Source organism: Dromiciops gliroides, chromosome 1 (genome assembly GCF_019393635.1).
Source record: "Dromiciops gliroides isolate mDroGli1 chromosome 1, mDroGli1.pri, whole genome shotgun sequence".
In the NCBI taxonomy this organism is placed as follows: Eukaryota; Metazoa; Chordata; class Mammalia; order Microbiotheria; family Microbiotheriidae; genus Dromiciops; species Dromiciops gliroides.
Genome location: NC_057861.1, coordinates 548,147,974 through 548,165,171, shown reverse-complemented (window position 1 = coordinate 548,165,171; position 17,198 = coordinate 548,147,974). Strand labels below are relative to the sequence as shown.

At 40.6% G+C, this 17,198-nt stretch overlaps 1 protein-coding gene across 2 annotated transcripts in view; it reads left to right on the top strand.

The window, feature by feature from the left end:
• XYLT1 (xylosyltransferase 1) overlaps window positions 1-8,289 on the top strand; it is a 418,011-nt gene extending 409,722 nt beyond the window's left edge. For both annotated transcript variants that reach the window (XM_043973444.1, XM_043973452.1), the window contains one exon: window positions 649-8,289. In XM_043973444.1, the coding sequence (XP_043829379.1) occupies window positions 649-971 (323 nt within the window). In that variant the 3' untranslated portion in view covers window positions 972-8,289. The remainder of the gene's footprint in view (window positions 1-648) is intronic.
• The last annotated feature ends 8,909 nt before the right edge of the window (window positions 8,290-17,198 follow it).

Here is a 17,198-nt window from a genome sequence, read left to right as displayed (position 1 = left end):
GGTCCTAGAGAACAGATAATGTAGCACTCCCCACTGCCCCTTACAGCAAAGAGTTAGAGGACTACTGAGATAGAATACTGACAGAAGACATCACTTCCTGCTCTAAAACAGATCCTGAGATCTTGCCGGGGAAGGCCAGCTGTCCAACTTGCACATGAAAGGGGGTCAGGGGAAGGAGGAGGAGGAAGAAAATGACTCTAACACGAAATACTCATAGAATTTGGGAGTTCTTCCTCCTAGATCCATGTCCATTCTTCCAAGTGAAATAATGCAGTTCCCAGACATTCTGTAATCTCTGCAGCTGTAGTCCTTGATGCTGATGGATCTCCTGAGCTCAGGAGTTCTGAGCCACTAAAGCAGAGCTAAAGTCGATTGGGTGTCCACACTAAGTCTGACACCGTTTGGTGAGGTCCTGGAAGTGGAGGACAGCCGGCATGCCTGAAAGAGGCACAAACCAACCCAGGCCAGAAGTGAGCAGGTCAAGAGCTCCCAAGCCAAATAGCCATGAGTGGCTGCTGAACTTCTAGCCTAGCTGAGATAGGGAGATCTGGTCTCAAAAATAACAGCAACAACAATAACAATAAGAAGGACAATAAGGAATTGTGCATTCCCTAATTTACACCATGTTTTTCTCCTTTGGCTTTTCAGATGAGTCCTTGAAGCTACACAATGGACCTCCCCGAAATGCCTACATGGAACAGAGCTTTCAGGGCCTGAACCCAGTTCTCAACATCCCTATCAACTTAGCCCATGTGGAGCAAGCCCGGAGGAATGCAGCCACCACTGGCCCAAAGCTGGAGAGCTGGGTGGACTCGTTAGTTGGGGGAGTCTGGTCTGCAGTGGATATCTGTGCCATCGGCCCCACCGCCTGCCCCGTCATGCAAACCTGCAGCCAAACCTCCTGGAGTTCTTTGAGCCCGGACCCCAAGTCTGAGCTGGGGGCTGTCAAACCTGATGGTCGGCTGAGGTAGCATCTGGTCGTGCTATAGAATTTAAAAGGGAATTTCACCCTGAGTAGATGGGATTCTGAAACCTCTCTCACCCCCAGCCCTCTCCCAACCAGTAGTTACCATGTGGGAGAGAAGCTTTGATATTCACAATCAGTTTGAGGTCTAAGCTTCAAGAACCAGAGTTGGAGCCTGGCATTGTTCTCCCTGCAGATAAGCTCAGGAGATTGGTAGATTGCCCCCATCTTGGTCCTAAGGCAATCTTACTTTTTTTTTTCATTTGTTTTTTTAAAGCTCTTCCCTTTGGCCAGATATCTAGATAGAGCATGGGTTCAGTCTTTTGTCTGGTCCCAAAGAAATGTGGGAATTCACAATTGCTGATAAAAATGTTCACTCCTCTGTCAACCAAAAAAGCCCCTACTGGTGTTCATCAAATCCATCAGCATCACCCAGAATGCTAAGTGAAAGAAAGCCCAAAGTGATTTCCCAGAGTTTAAGGGTTCTCTACCACCCATTTAATAGATGGGCTATTTTTTTAATAGCTCAGATGGGCAGGAAATTATTTTTGCCATATTTTCTTTACAATGATGGCCACACTTCCATAAAAGAGTAGCAGGTACTTGGTGCACTTCAGGGGTGAAAATGCTATGGTTTCAATCCGGATAGCTGTCTATGGCCCCTCACAGTTGGCCGGCGCTATAGGCAGATGAATGTCAGAGATTGGGCCGATGACAGTAGTTCAAACGGTTACCTCATGCAGTCTCCCAGATAAATTTGGACATGTGCAACTTGTATGAGATAGATGAGACACTGGACAGAGCAAACTTCCTTGACTGAAAATCAGAACAATGCCAGACACCTGCACGGGTTCTTCCATTTCCAAGGCCAAACCTTGCCACATGCACCATCGGTGCTGGTTATGAGTGACCAAATTGCATGATCTAAACTTTTTGACCCAGAATATTTTGGAAGCCCTTTTCCAACCAAGTTTTTAAAGATAGCTCTTTTCTTATATGCAATGCCAACTAGAGTACCATACATAGATCATAAGGATAAGATTGGGGTTTAGATCTTCAGTCATTTGGGAAGGGGGGTTATTTTGTTTTATTAGTCTCTAATTACTTGAGTTGCCAGAAAGGTGAAGGTTTTCCTTCAGTTCCCCAAATTGAATGCCCATAACAAACAAGGCAAGGGCCCATCCCATGAGGTGGCCCTCCTCTACTCCTCCCAGAGGGGTGAAATTCCCTTTTAAAAACTGCACTCTTGGTTGCAAACAAAATGACCTAGATATGGAGCACCCAGCCCTTGTTCTGTTTCTCTCCATAGTGTTGGTTTGAAGCTACTGAAGTTTGCTTTGGACTTGAAATAGTGAGGTCAGCTGTGCTGATGTTTCGTCAGAGCATTAAATGTTATATGGAGTCAGGGATGCAAACAAGGACACATAGAAGGAACACTTTAGATATTTATTATTTATATGTTTTAGTCAATGACTAATTAGTAGGTGCTGTTTTTTGCAGCTTGACAATTATGTTATCTTACTAACTAAAGCTGCCTTTATTCAAAAAAGGCTCCCCACCCTTTCTCAGTCCTGTCCCACTCCCAAGACACACACTCTTCTTTTTTTCTATGTTCTCAATTTGTGACTGTTGCTGACCCAGGGGTGTTAGGAACACTCGGTGTGTTTCCCACCCATATTGTCAGCAGGAGACAGACTCATTCTCTCCCATATCAACAGCAGGCTGATGCTCCCCAAATGCTCTCTTATCCAGACCCTAGTGATAGCAGCAGGTGCTCCCAGTCCAAGCCCATAGAGCTTTGGACCTGAGCCCTCTGTACTCTGTGTAAGAGTCTTGTAGCTTCTCCCCAAAGCCAGGGAGGTGCCTAGCGACTACAGCTTATCCATTCTGGACCTTTCTTTCCCTTTCAACCCTTGTGTTATGTGGGTCATTCCTGTCTCCTGTCCCATTTGCTGATGAATATCCGTCAGCAAATCTTAGTTCTGGAGCCCAGATTTAGAGTGAGAAGGCTGAGGGGAATGGGGTAAGAAGGTTAGTTCATCCTACATGTGAGGCCGACGACAAAATTTAATTGTCTTCATGGAAATCCTCCTGCTCCTTGGTCACTGAAACAAAGGGGCTTTCAGAAACCTTAGGCTCAGTTTCACAGAAGTCCCAATACATAATGCAGGAGATTACAAACTTGGAAACCAAGGTACTTCTCTACACAGAGTTTCTCTGTGGAAGTACGATAGCAAGGGCTTCACATTCTGGTTTTTAGAGCAGCAAAAATAACAAGACCTTTCTGTAACCTCTCTCTCAATCAGCCAGCTCAGTCTCTGTATTTGTAGCAGTATTATTTGTGGTGGCTTTAGGCCTGAGCCCAGTTGTATCATTGTGGCTGGTATCAGCCTATAGTCACCCGGAAGTTGTACCTACTATGCTCAATGACATTTCTGACTTTTAAAATCCTGGAATGAGTGGAGAAACCCCGGAGTTAGTTCTGGGACAGTCCAAGCTGTGAATTTTTTTTTCTATGCTTAACTCCCCATCCATCCTGCTGTAGGAAAGTAGGTTGGAATGTGGAATACCCATTTGGGTTTTCACATTTTGGGACCAGAGAATATACCTTTGTAGATGTTACATTTGGTGAAAAGGAGAATTCGAAATGAGAGCCCAACTGCACCGAGACTTCATGATAGCATTTTTCCAAATGAAAACATTCAGCCTGTTTCTTGGCCCTACCCAGAGACTGATTTGATTATTTGGAGAACCCATTCGAAAAGCCAACAGTTATCATGTGTCTTGCTTTCTGTGGAAAAGTCACATTTCTTTGGGCACAAGGTTTTGTTTGCTTTGGGGTTGTTTGCCCTGTTATCTGCTCTGAACTTTCAGTCTAGAGCAGGGTGTCTGGGGAGTTGGGAGTGAGTCCTGGGGGAAAAGGGGAATGTTGTTTATAACTGGCTGAAGTGATGGTTTATCAGGTCCAAGGATAGGGTGGGGATAGGGGGGAGGACCTACGGAATCTAAGTTCGCCTCCATACCCACATACTGGTAGATGGCCCCTTGGACAAATTTTTACTGACTCTTAGTCCAGTGTGGGCAGAAGGAAATCCCCAAGCAAGTTATGCCTTCCACCCCTTGCTTCCTATTTTTGGACCTTTAATCCAGAATTCATCCCAGGGACCTGCAAGCATGTGGACAGAGGAGCCCCAGTCACCTCAAGGAGAAGGGAATTAAGTTCAAAGACTCAGTGTGGTTTTTCAAATTGTAATGGGTCCTCCTCCAGGAAAGCACAGCCCTAATTGGCCAGGGAGGCTTTTATTTCAGACAATCGATTCAGGCTTGAGTGTGAACCATGGAATGTTAGGGCCAACATGCAAGATGCAGGACACAAGGAAAGGAAGTGTATAGAAGTGGCTCAGTGAGAGGAGGAGGCCCCACCCAAGTCCCACATTAGCACATACTTTGTGAATTGTGAGCTAGTGCCCTTGGATACTGGTTTTATGATGCAAACGAGCCCTGTGGTTGTATGGAGGCCTTTGTGAATCAGCCTGGGAGTGCCTGGCCAAGAGCACCTACCAGTGGAACCAAAAAACCAGTATTTGGGGATGCCCACCCTCTGTCCCAAACTCTCTTCCCATGAAGGTCAAAACAAATTGAAATAAAATTAGCCCTTGATACCCACTGCTTTAAGAATGTTAAAAAAAAAAACAAAACAAAACAAAAAACATTTTTTTTAACTGATCAGTCCTTTTAAAGATATAACCAGATAAATGTTTTAGGTTTTAGTCTGGACCTGAGATTTTATTTTGTATAGGAAACCAAAAGTGTATAAACTCCCTTTATCAAAGCAGATCTGCAAGTCTTCTGCAGATTAGAGTCTTAAGAGAGTACCAAAAGGTTGTGACTTACCCAGGGTCACTTTTCTAGTATGTGTCAGAGCAGGACTTGAACCCAGGTCCTCTTGACTCTAAGGCCAGCTCTCTGTCTACTATGGGACACTACCATCCCCAAATTCTGAGTGTATTTTTCCTCTAGCTTCATGATGCTAGGAAAGGGACAGATGTGGTCCTCTGATAGCCACCCAAAGGTAGCCACCATTTATTCCTGGTGAACATCTACTAACTAAGCATCCCATAGGTCTTACCTACCAAAGAGTCATCAGTGTTGTCCAGAGCACCACTTATGCTATGCAGGGTGACCATAAATCAGTCATGTATTCACATTCGTAGGAATTTGCTACTAAACAAAAAAACACCACAGATCACAGCATTTAAAAAAAAAAAACTTCACTCCTCCCTCCCCAATGTGTAGGTGATTCCAAATAACAATCAACTTTGTAAAGAGAAAGTAATAGTGGGGGGAGTACCATGAATATATTTTAATGTCCAAAAAAGAAAATATTAGAAGCAAATAATTCTTTTACCCTTACTAGGACTTAGGAGATTTCTTGGGCATGCACAAATATGTGTGTAGGTATGTCTATTGTATACGTGTGTGTGTGTGTGTGTGTGTGTGTGTATATACACCACCCATCTGAAGCACACCATTGTGTTCATTCCAGTAGACAGTCCCTACTAAAAAGAGAAAAGGAGGAAAAAAGATAAATAGCATCAGAGCCCATTCCAACTGCCAGTACTGATGTTTGTTGTATTTCACAGCCCTGGTGGAAAATGATTTAAGATATACCCTCTCCCCAAATTATTCCCCTGAATGATTTGCTCCAGCTCATAAATTTGGAAATAAAGATAAGGAGTTTGCCCATAGTGAGTACTGGCTGAGAGGCAATAGCTTGGAGCCAAGAAAACCTGGGTTCAAATCCTGTCTCAGATACCACTCATCTGTGCCACTAAGAGCAAAAGTGAGTTAACCTCTCAGTATTTCTAGTCCTCTCTCTGAGACTATGAGTTGGTAGTCTGTACCAATGAAGGGAGTTACTATACCAGTGGTTTTTAGTATGGATGAAATCATAGGTCCAGATTCCATTACCCCCCACCCCACCTACCCACTGAACACTAAAGTCACTGGCTATCTTTTTGGAAAGGAGAGCCAATCCCAACTATGAAGGACAGCTGTTGAACATCGGAGATTCTCCATTCCCAACCCCCATCTCTCATCCCCTTTTATTGACCAGTTATGAGACAGAGAGTTCACAGGATTTGAACATCTTCAGCCATCAGTTTATTTGCTGCTATATATCCTACCTAGAAGCCTCCAGCCCACTTGGCTGAGGATTTCTTGTCTTAACTCTAAAATGAAAGGAAAGCATCAAAAGTTCCCAGGACAAAAGAGATGTGGTGTTAGACAAACTTGTAAAATTCCCCCAGACCCAACAGCAGAGACGCCTATAGCAGGCTTTATCTAGCATAGACATTCCAATCTGTGGTGGCCACCCAGTGGCAATGGTCTTCAGGCCTTTTTCACTTCTCCTTGGCTTGCTACTGTCCACTAACAACCAAGACAGTAGAAACTGGGGCTGCCCTCTTGTTCCCACACAGCTGGCTAGTCTAGCTCAATCATCTGTTTTTTGCTTCTGCCTCAGTTACCTTATTTTGCCCATGAGTCCTACCACAGGTGCTACCTCACAGTGTCTGCTAAGAAGTTTACCTGGGGGAGGGGGGGAGAAAAAGGTATCTGAAATCTCCTTGAGCTGAATGTACAATCTATGCAAATTCTCTCTGTTTCTCACTGTCAAACACTTAGAAGTATCACATATAACCTTGCCAAACTAACAGCAAGATCCTGTACAGGTTTCTCTGATGACAGAGTACCAATTTTCGGCGCTGTTCAATGTGCCCCTGTTTGTATATTGTTAACGAGTTGTCTTTGGTTCTGTTGTCGCTAAGCCCCTTGAGGGAGACTGGGCCTCTCTGTCTGCAATGAGTCCCTTCCTCTTGGCTGGGAATATTTGGATTGCTAACATCTCCCCCATTCCATGGAGGTCTCTCTGCACCTGAGGACCCCCTCCCCCTCCAAAAGGAAGGCCCCTGGCCTCACTGACTCCATTCTCCTCCCCACTCCTTCAGAGCATGTCATTTTCCATCTCACAACACAACAAAGCCTTAGGTTCCTCCTCCTTTTTGAAATGTGGCCTTAAAATCATGTTGGAAACGTGGATGTTGTCTCACTCTCCAGATCTCCGCCAACATCGCAGAAAGCACCTTGAGATTGCTGCTATCCCTCCTACTGGGGGACCCGTCAATTTACAATTTCACAGATACAATGGAAATTGCTTACAAATGCAGTCTTTAAGAAAAATGACCTTATATTGTTCCTGCGGGCAAAATAAAGGTTTGGATGCTCTTATAAACCATAGCCAACTCTGGAAGTACTCTCTTACAGCATATTGTAGCTATAATGGGTTGACTTAATTACCTACAAAGTGCTAACATTGAGCTTTTCCTTTTTACCCCTTCAAGACATGGTAACTTTCCGAACTTCACTCAAGGGTAAATCAGCAGCCCCCCTGTTATTTATCCTTTTGCCCTTTTTGAGTATCATTGGCTTGAGAAAGATTGCACTAAGTATTCCCAGCTGATCTTAGAGGTGCCACCCTCTCAATCCCTCTAGCCTCCAACCTCTTTTGTTTTAACCCCCCCACCATCTGATCCAGCCCAAAGACAACAGAAAATAAGGTTTTCATAGTAAACTCATTGGCTTTGAATGGAATAGTCTTTCTAGTTCTTCCTGTCTTTTTTTGTTGTTGTTGTTGTTATCGTTGGTTCGTTGGGGTGTTTGTTAATGGCCTCATCGTAAGTTATTACTGTCCCCTCATTTTTCAGAGACAGGTGGTGATATAGTTTTAAAAAATAACTATTTTGTTATAGATCATAATATGCATAAAACTGTACAGAAATATTTTGTAATCTATTGATTTTAAAAAAGAGAGAACATGTAAATACAGTAAAGTTAAATAAAAAAAGAATTCCAATGGCACACACTGAAAGATGTAGATATTTTGCTATTTATTTAAAGGATTATTTTATGAGATACTGAACTATCTGAAATTGACCAGTAATCCAAGTTTCAAAAAGTCCAAATGCTTTTTTTCATGTTGTAGAATGTGATCTCCAGCAATTGTTGCACTACCCATTTTTGCACCCTTCTGTCTTTCATTTAGCAGAACAACAACAAAAAAAAAAATTGTGCCTTAGCTGTATTTTCTGTCTAGGGGAGTTTGTTTTTTGTCTGACAACGCGAGATTTTTTGCAGAAAACAGTGGATGTATTAAATACTGTATCATACCAAAAACACCGCGGGTGTATATAAATGCTTTCTGTCATACTGTGTTTTCAGATGCAGAATTTTAAAATTAAAAAAAAAAAAAGGAAGCTGTCTTTGCGGAACGGTGTCAGTGTGACTTGTTTTCAGTGCTATTCCAAAATTTTGAGCTATGATTTGGAGGTCTGAGACAGCCATCATTTCAGATTCCTCCCACTCAGATCTTTGGTTCAGGTACATGAATAATAAATCAATGAGCAAGCATTTACCAAGAACATAATATGTGCCAGGCATTGTGCTAGGTACTCAGCATACAGGGGCAAAAGCCTGGTCTTGAAGAGCTTATGTTCCATCAAGAGAGACAACATGTACATATATGAATGAGTATGAGTGGCCAGTGGTGCTATCAATCATCCAATCAATGGACCGATTATATATCACCCACATTTTACCTGATTACATCCTAGGTTCTTATTGGGTCAAGTCTCAGAAAGAGTTTTTGGCCAAATAATATTCTCTTCCTCAAACATACTGTATTGCCAATTAAATATGCAGCTGTGGCCCTGGTTTTCACTGACAAAATACAAGTTTGGATTTATAAAACCCTAACAGTTTAAATGTGCTTTCGTCTCAGGATTTTGTCCTCCCTCAGCAATCTCAATGTTACTTTTCAAGTAAGCAGAACTGGCACGAAATCAAATGGCCATCCAGATTTTAATACACTTACACATCCGGAGAAAACAATTAAAATAATGGTGTTTACCAAAATAGCAGTTTTGAAAGCAACCATAGTCTATTGCCATCAGTTGAGGTTGAAGGGGGCCAAGTAGGGTACAGGAAAGATAGGGAGGAGAGTCAGAAGCAGCACAGCTGGTTTCTTCCTCCGTCCACTTCTCCATTAGGCAAAGAAAAAGTAGCAACCAAGGGATATAATAGGTGAAAGGCTCTCTGTCTCCTGGGAAGGCATGGAGGGAAAATCCAATGCAATGTAATCTCCACAACAGCCCTGATCCTACAACTCTGATCCTGTTTGGTTAAGTCTGGAATGCTGTCCCTGCCTCCTCAGTGGCTGCCTCTTCCATTGGGGAGCAGCCACACCTAATGGCACTCAGTTCAACCCACAGTAACAAAGTTCATTACATTGACTCCAGTTGGGACATTGCTCTTGTTCCAACCTCCATGATTCTCCATCCATCCACCAGGTCACAGTCCTTGGTCTTCGCTGCTTGCTTCTCTCAATCTTATCACTTCCTTGGCTTGTCTCCATGGATGTCTTTCAAAATCAGGGTCCCCAAAACAGCTCTTCATAAGATGATAAAGGTGGGGCCTGGCTGCCCGTTGGTAGCTCCACCTTCATCACTTGGGAGGAGCTCAGAAAGGTGGGGTGTGAATTTGTGTTTGTGTATATCTGTGTATGCAAAATAAATATGAAGTACATGCTAGTTAAATATATGGTAATTAGTAGAGAAGGGAATTTAACTGTTGGAAGGATCAGGAATTCATCATGGAGAAAAGGGTGTTGAACTTGGCCTTGAAGGAAGTTAGGGGTTCTACAAGGCAGAAATGAGGAGAAAATTCATTCCAGGCATGGAAGACAGCCAATAGCAAAGCAAGAAGATAAGAGAATAGCTAAGTCATTTACATACACACATAGAGTTAAAAATTTGTCTTAACATAATTAGGGGGAGTGTATTATTTTAAAAAGGAGAAGATAGGGAGAAATAATGTCATGTGTGAAAAACAGGGAGAGGTCTGGTTTGAACCACAAAGTGAGAGAAGAGGAATAATGTATGACCAGTATAGAAAGATATTGTGGGGATAACATTGTGAAGAGCTTCACTGGACAAACCAATGAGTTCAAATTTGATCCTGGAGGAAGTGAGGAGCCAGGGGGGTTTACTGAGTTGAGGAATGATGTGATCAGATCTGCACTTTGGGAAAAACTGCTTTGGTAGTTATATGGAGAATGAAGTGAGGAGAGAAGAGGCAGGGTTTAGGCAGCTAATAAGTATCAAAGGTCTGAACCAATGTGGTGGCCATGTGAGTTGAGAGAGGTAGTTAGATGTGAGAGATTCTGTGAAGGAAACTGATTGGAATGTGAAGTGAGGAAAACAGGAGTTGAGGATAATGCTGAAGTCACAAAGCAGAGAGACTAGAGGAATAATGGTGCCCTTGACCAAGCTAAGGAAGTTCACTAGAAGAGGGATCTTAAGTGGGCAGGAAACTGGGAGATTATGAATTCTGTCTTGGATTTGTTGAATTCCAGATGTGTCTAGGACTTCCAGTTCATTAACAATAGACTCTCTTTTGGGGACAGTTTCTATTTTGGGGGGTTGCTGTCCTATTCCTTGATCAGCATAGCTTTCTAGCTAACTGAAAGACAATAGAGAGACTGGTTACTCTTTATATCAGAACTTCTTAAATTTTTTCCACTTACGACTCCTTTTTGCCTGAGAAATTTTTATGTGACTTTGGGCATATAGGTATATAAAATAGGTATACAAATCAAACATTTATTGCCAAATTTTTCACAATACCCACATACAGTTATGTGACCCCATGTGAGGTCATGACCCACAGTTTAAGAAGCTTTGCTTTAAATCAGGAGATATGGATTAAAAATCCTAGCTTAGCCACTAACCTGTTATTGTAGACATAAAATAATGACATTTACATAACACTTTGAGGTTCAGAAAGTTCTTTACATACATTATCTTATTTTATCCTTTTACTAACACTCAGAGGTAGAACCAAGATGGCAAAGTACAGGCTAATTTTCCCAATGTTCCCCTCCCAACAACTTTAAAATAACTCCTCAAATCAAATCTTGGAGTGGCATAGTCAATAGTCAGAGGGAGACATTTTTCTAGCCTAAAACATCTGATGTGTTCTGCAGAAGAGGTCTTTAAATCTGGGGTGGGAACAGGTCAGGAGTGCAAAAGAAGCACTGTGGTGATGCTTGGAGATGGCTTCAACAGCAATAGCAGCAGCAACTTCGGGAGCTCTCATCCCAGAGATGACAAAGGGGTCAGAAAGCAATTACAAGAAACCCTTTACTGGCACTGATTGGCAACTTTATTTCCCATAAGCATTTCTGGGTCACATGATGGGTCATAAGGGAGCAGAAGTGATGGTCATGGTTCCAGGGTCAAGAGGAGCATTAGTACTTGTGGCTGCAAGGGAACAGGGGCTCTTCCTGGGTAAAGACCAGAATATAGACCAAGAGAACAGTGGAATCACCAAAAACGTGGAAATCTCCAAAACTAGCTCTGTAAATAGTAGCACATGCCAAAAAACAAAAATAAAAAACCCTAAAGTTTGGAACAGTCCTTTCCCAGCCCCTGGTGAGCAGAGTCCAATTTTAACAAATGTTGGGGGGGGACATGAAAAAATTGGGACACTAATTCATTGTGGATACAATTGTAAACTGATCCAACCATTTTGGAAAGCAATCTGGAATTATGCCCAAAGAGTTATTAAACTGCCTATACTTTTTAACCCAGCAATATCACTACTAGGTCTATTTCCAGAGATGATTATGAGAAAAGGAAAAGAACCTAGATGTTCTAAAATATTTATTGCAGCTCTCTTTTTGATGGCAAAGAACTAGAAAACGCAGGGATGCCTATCAGTTGGGGAATAGCTAAAGTTGGGGTATATGATTGTGATAGAATACTACTGTGCTATAAGAAATGATGAGCTTGATGATCATAGATAGATTTGCATGGAATAATGAAGCAGAATGCAAATAAGCAAAAGCAAAAGAACATTGTATACAACACGGCTTCTTCAACTTTTTTCCCCTTGTGACCCCTTTTTGCCCAAGAAACTTTTACACAACCCCAGATATACAGGTATATAAAATAGCTATACAAATCAAACATTTACTGCCAAATTTTTCACAACCCCATATGGGGACACAACACACAGTTTACGAAGTTTTGTATACAGTAACGGCAATGAATAAATAAGTCATTTTAACTATTAATAATACCCAAATGAACTACAAAGGACATATGAAAGAAGATGCTCTCTGCATTCAGATAAAGAAGTGGGAAATAGAAGTATGTATAGAATGATTTTATGTATGTACACATATCTGTGTCTACTGGTAGCCACCTCTTAAGTGGGGAATGGAGAAAAAAAGGAAAAAAGAAAAACATTTACCTGATAATTTTATTATATATTTAAAAGGAATAGCAATTTATACACAAAAGATTTGCAGTTTCATGTACAACCATCATTTTTTATTATACTATGTTATGACAATGCTTGTTTAATTCCATAAATTTAAAATAAAATAAAAATTCCCTTAAAAAAGTAGAATGGGCATCTAGATGACACAGTGGATAGAGTGCCAGGCCTGCAGTCAGGAAGACTCATCTTCCTGAGTTCAAATCTGGGCTCAGATACTTACTAGCTGTGTGACCCTGGGCAAGTCACTTCACCCTCTTTGCCTCAGTTTTCTCATCTGTATGAGGACATGTACAAAATTGAGTTCGTTTAGTGTGAGAATCAGGAGAACTGATCAGATTTTCTCTCATAAACACTGGCTCCATTGTGTGCTGCCACATGTATTCTCCTCCATCTTTTCTGTTGTTCATCCATGGGAAACTAGATTACATAAACCATGTATTGTTTCATATATGCAGGTGGATACAATTAATCAACATCTTTTCCTTTTATGAATAGAAGACCTTGAAATTTACTCCCTCTTCCTCTCAACTTGGAAAGTCCCTAATCTTTGCTCCAATTAAGGAAATCAGATTACCTAATTTTGTATCCTGGTTAATTGTTTTTATTATAATTAACTGGACTTATTTGATTAGTTGTTTTTATGTGCAAATATCCACTTTACTCTGTATTGGGGGTTTTGGGACTGACTGAGAAGTCCACTGACCCATTAATTCTGACTGTCTAGCTAATAAATTACTTTTGCTTGGATTGTTTCTTCAGTTATGATTAATTATCCACCATGTATAAAATGAGCTAGAGAAAGAAATGACTAACCAATCCATTATCTTTGCAAGAAAACTCCAAATGAGGTTATGAAGAGTTGAACGTGACTGAAAATGACTGAACAACAACAACAAAAGCAGAATTGACCAAATGGAAAAGGCTCAGTGAAGAAAATAGTTCCTTAAAAATTAAATTGGGCAAGTGGAAGCTAACAACTCCAAGAGACTTCAAGAAACAACAAAATAAAATAAAATAAATAGAATGGGGAAAATAGAAAAATGTGAAATATCTTATGAAAAATAGATTGAGGAGAGACAATTTAAAACTTAAATTTAACTAATTGAAAGGCGTGATTTTTAAAAAGAGTTTAAATATTTCAAGAAATTATAAAGTAAAACCACCACCATATCTTAGATCCAGAAGGCAAAAGAGAAATTGAAAAATCTACCAATTACCTCCTGAAATTGATTCCAAAATGAAAACGTCCAGGAATATTGTGACCAAATTCCAGAGCTCCCAGGTCAAAGAGAAAATATTGCAAGCAGCCAGGAAAAATCAATTCAAATATCGTGGAGGTGTAGTCAGGATCACACAAGATTTAGCAGCTTTTTTTTTTTTTTTGGCAGAGCAATGGGGGTTAAGTGACTTGCCCAGGGTCACACAGCTAGTAAGCATCAAGTATCTGGATCTAGATTTGAACTCAGGTCCTCCTGAATTCAGCGCCAGTGCTTTATCCACTGCACCACCTAGCTGCCCCTAGCAGCTTCTACATTAAAGGATCAGAGGACTTGGCTGAGAACTTCTAATCATTCTGAATGAAAAGACCAGAGCTACATGGAAAATTTGACATTCAAACAGAAGACTCAAGAGAAGCATTAAAAAGGTAAACATGAAAAAGTAATTATAAGGAAATTAATGAAATTAAACTGTTTTTATTCCTATTTAAAAAGAGAATGTATATAACTGCCAAAAATGTTATCATTATTATTACAGTTAGAAGGAGTCTACATAGACAGAGGGCATGGATGTGAGCTAATTATATTGGGATGATCTCCAAAAAAAGAATGAGGAGGGAGAAAGAAAAATACACTGGGAGAAGAGGGAAGGGAGAGGTAGATTGGAGAACTTTTTCTCATATAAAGAAGGTGTGCAAGGAAGAACTTTTACAGTGGGGGTGGGGAATGGGAGGAGGTGGTGGGCAACGCTTGAACTTCACTCTCAATAGAATGGTTCAAATAGGGAAGAATATATATATATACACATACATACATATATACTGTTAAGGGCTAAAATTCTAGCTAGTCTGTCTAAAATATCTAATGAATGGTCACCAATAAATTATTAGCTTTAGCAAGAGTTAGACTTCTAAGCATTTATTAAGGAGAATAAGAATTTGGTAAAGAGAGAGAGAAAGGCCTACATTCATCTATCTATTAAAGGGAGAGCACATTTCTAGCTCCACTCTCCACCAGAGTCCAAAGGAAAGAGAGCGAGACAGAGCGCCGGCTCCCCCTTCCTCCTCCCACCAGCAAACGGCACTTCCTGATGCCAAAGAAAAGCCGCATGGCCTTGCCCTCAAAGACCTTCCTTTTATGGTGGAGCTTTTCTACAGTAAGTCTCCAGCAGGTGGCGTCATTCCAATCGTTACAATACATACACACACACATATATATATATATATATATATGCATACACACATACATGCATACATACATACATGCATACATACATGCATGCATACATACATACTCACTTGGGTATAGAAATCCGTCTTACCCAATAGGGAGATAAGAGGAAAGGGCCTAAGAGTTATGGGGGGAGGGGAGTTATAACAAGGGGGAGGACAAATTGGAAGAGGCAATGGTCAGAAGCAAAATAGACTTCTGAGGAGGAACAGGATAAAAGAGAGATAGGGAAGGATAAACAGGGAAATGGTATGGAGGGAAAGGCAGTTAGTAATCATAACTATGAATGTGAACGGTATGAGCTCACCCATAGGAAAAAAAAATGAAGTAGATAGCAAAATAGACTGGAAACCAGTATCCAACAGTATGTTGTGTGCAACAGACATACTTGGAACAGAAAGACATACACAGTTGAAATGAAGGGCTGGAGCCGAATCTATTATGCATCAGCTAAAATGAAAAAGGGAGGAGTAACAATCATGATCTCAGACAAAGCAAAAGCAAAAATAGACTTAATTGAAAGAGATAACCAGGGAAACTATATTTCACTAAAAGATGCCATAGACGATATAATATTTTTTAAAAATATATAGCAAATTCCTCTGATAAAGGCCTCATTTCTCAAATATATAGAGAACTGGGTCAAATTTATAAAAATAAGAGCCATTCCCCAATTGATAAATGGTCAAAAGATATGAACAGGCAGTAGAAAGAATTCAAAGCTACCTGTAGTCATGAAAAAAAATACTCTAAATCACTATTGTTTAGAGAAAGGCAAATTAAAACAACTCTGTATCACCTGACACCTATCAGAAATGACAAGTGCAGAAGCAGATAAGGGAAAATAGGTATATTAATAAACTGTTGGTGAACTACTTATCCAACCATTCTGTAGAACATTATAGAATTATGCCCAAAGGGTTGTAGAACTGCATATCCTTTGATTCAATAATATCCCTACTATGTCTATACCTCAAAGAAAAAAGAAAAGCACTTATATGACAAAAATATTTGTAGCAGCTCCTTTCATGGTGGCAAAGAATTGGAAATTGAGAGGATGCCCATGAAATGGAGAATGGCTGAACAAGTTGTTCATGTGGCATATGATTGTGATGGAGTACTATTGTGATAGAGGGGGGTGGTTTCAGAAGGAAAAAATAAACATGACAAGACCTATATGAACTGATGCAAAGTGAAGTGAGAAGAACCAGGACATCATTGTGTTCAGTAACAACAATGTTGCCATGACAATCAATTGCGAAAGACTTGGCTACATGATCCCAGGCAATTCCAAAAGACTCACAATGAAAAAAAACTTCAGAGAGAGGACTGATGAATTCTGGGTAGATATTAAAGTATAATTTTCTTGCTTTTTTTTGGTGATTTGGCTAATATAGAAATATGTTTTACATAACTGATGTCATTGTTTGTATTTGCAGTGGGTGGAGGAAGGGTAGGAGGAAGAGAGGAAATCTGAAACTCAAAACTGAAAAAAGAACAGAATGTTAAAAATAAATTTCAAAAAATAACCCTGAGATGGAGATATTTTACTTTTATTCAAATAATATTTAAAGTGTACAGGCTTGCAGAATTATTGTTGAATAATGATTCATTTCAGAATGTTCTGAGACATCATTCCCTGATAACAGTAACACTACCATCAGGCTGTCCCCATCTCTTGTTGCTTTTATCTCCTTTCCTCTCCCTTTCTTCTGTTTCCTCTACAATTTGACTTCTGACCTCAACTTTTGAGATGGAAGGAACATTAGAGGTCATCTAGCCCAAGTCCCTTCATTTTACAGAGAACCAAGGCCCAGAGAGGTTAATGTTCTTGCCCAAGAGCAAACAGCTTCTGAATGTCAGAGCTGCAATCCCAACTAATTAGACTGTAAACTCCTTGAGAGCAGGGACTGTCTTTTCCCTTTCTTTATATACCCAATGCTTAGAAGAGTGTCTAGCACATAGTAGGCACTTAATAAATGATTATTGACTGACTGACTCTTCACTATATAAGTCTGCCCTCTCTTCCTGCTTTGCAAAAATGGAGATTATATATGATTCTTCTTCTGCCACATCTAAGCTTTGAGCCTCAGGATAATAATGCATATGAAAAACTTTGAGTTACTTAAAAGGATTCAGTCTCAAGCACTGAAGGCTCACACTGTCTTCTCTGTGAAAATCAGCGTGGCAAAGTGGAAAGAGCTTTGGGTTTGGAGTCAGGAGACTTCTCTCTGGCTCTGACACTGGCTGTGTGACCTTGGGCAAGTCCCATAATCTCTCTGAGTCTCAGTTTTCTTCATCCATAAAATGGGGGTGATAATATGTCCACTGCCTACCTCACAAAACTGTAGTGAGGAAAGCACTCGGTAACCTTTAAAGCACTGTGG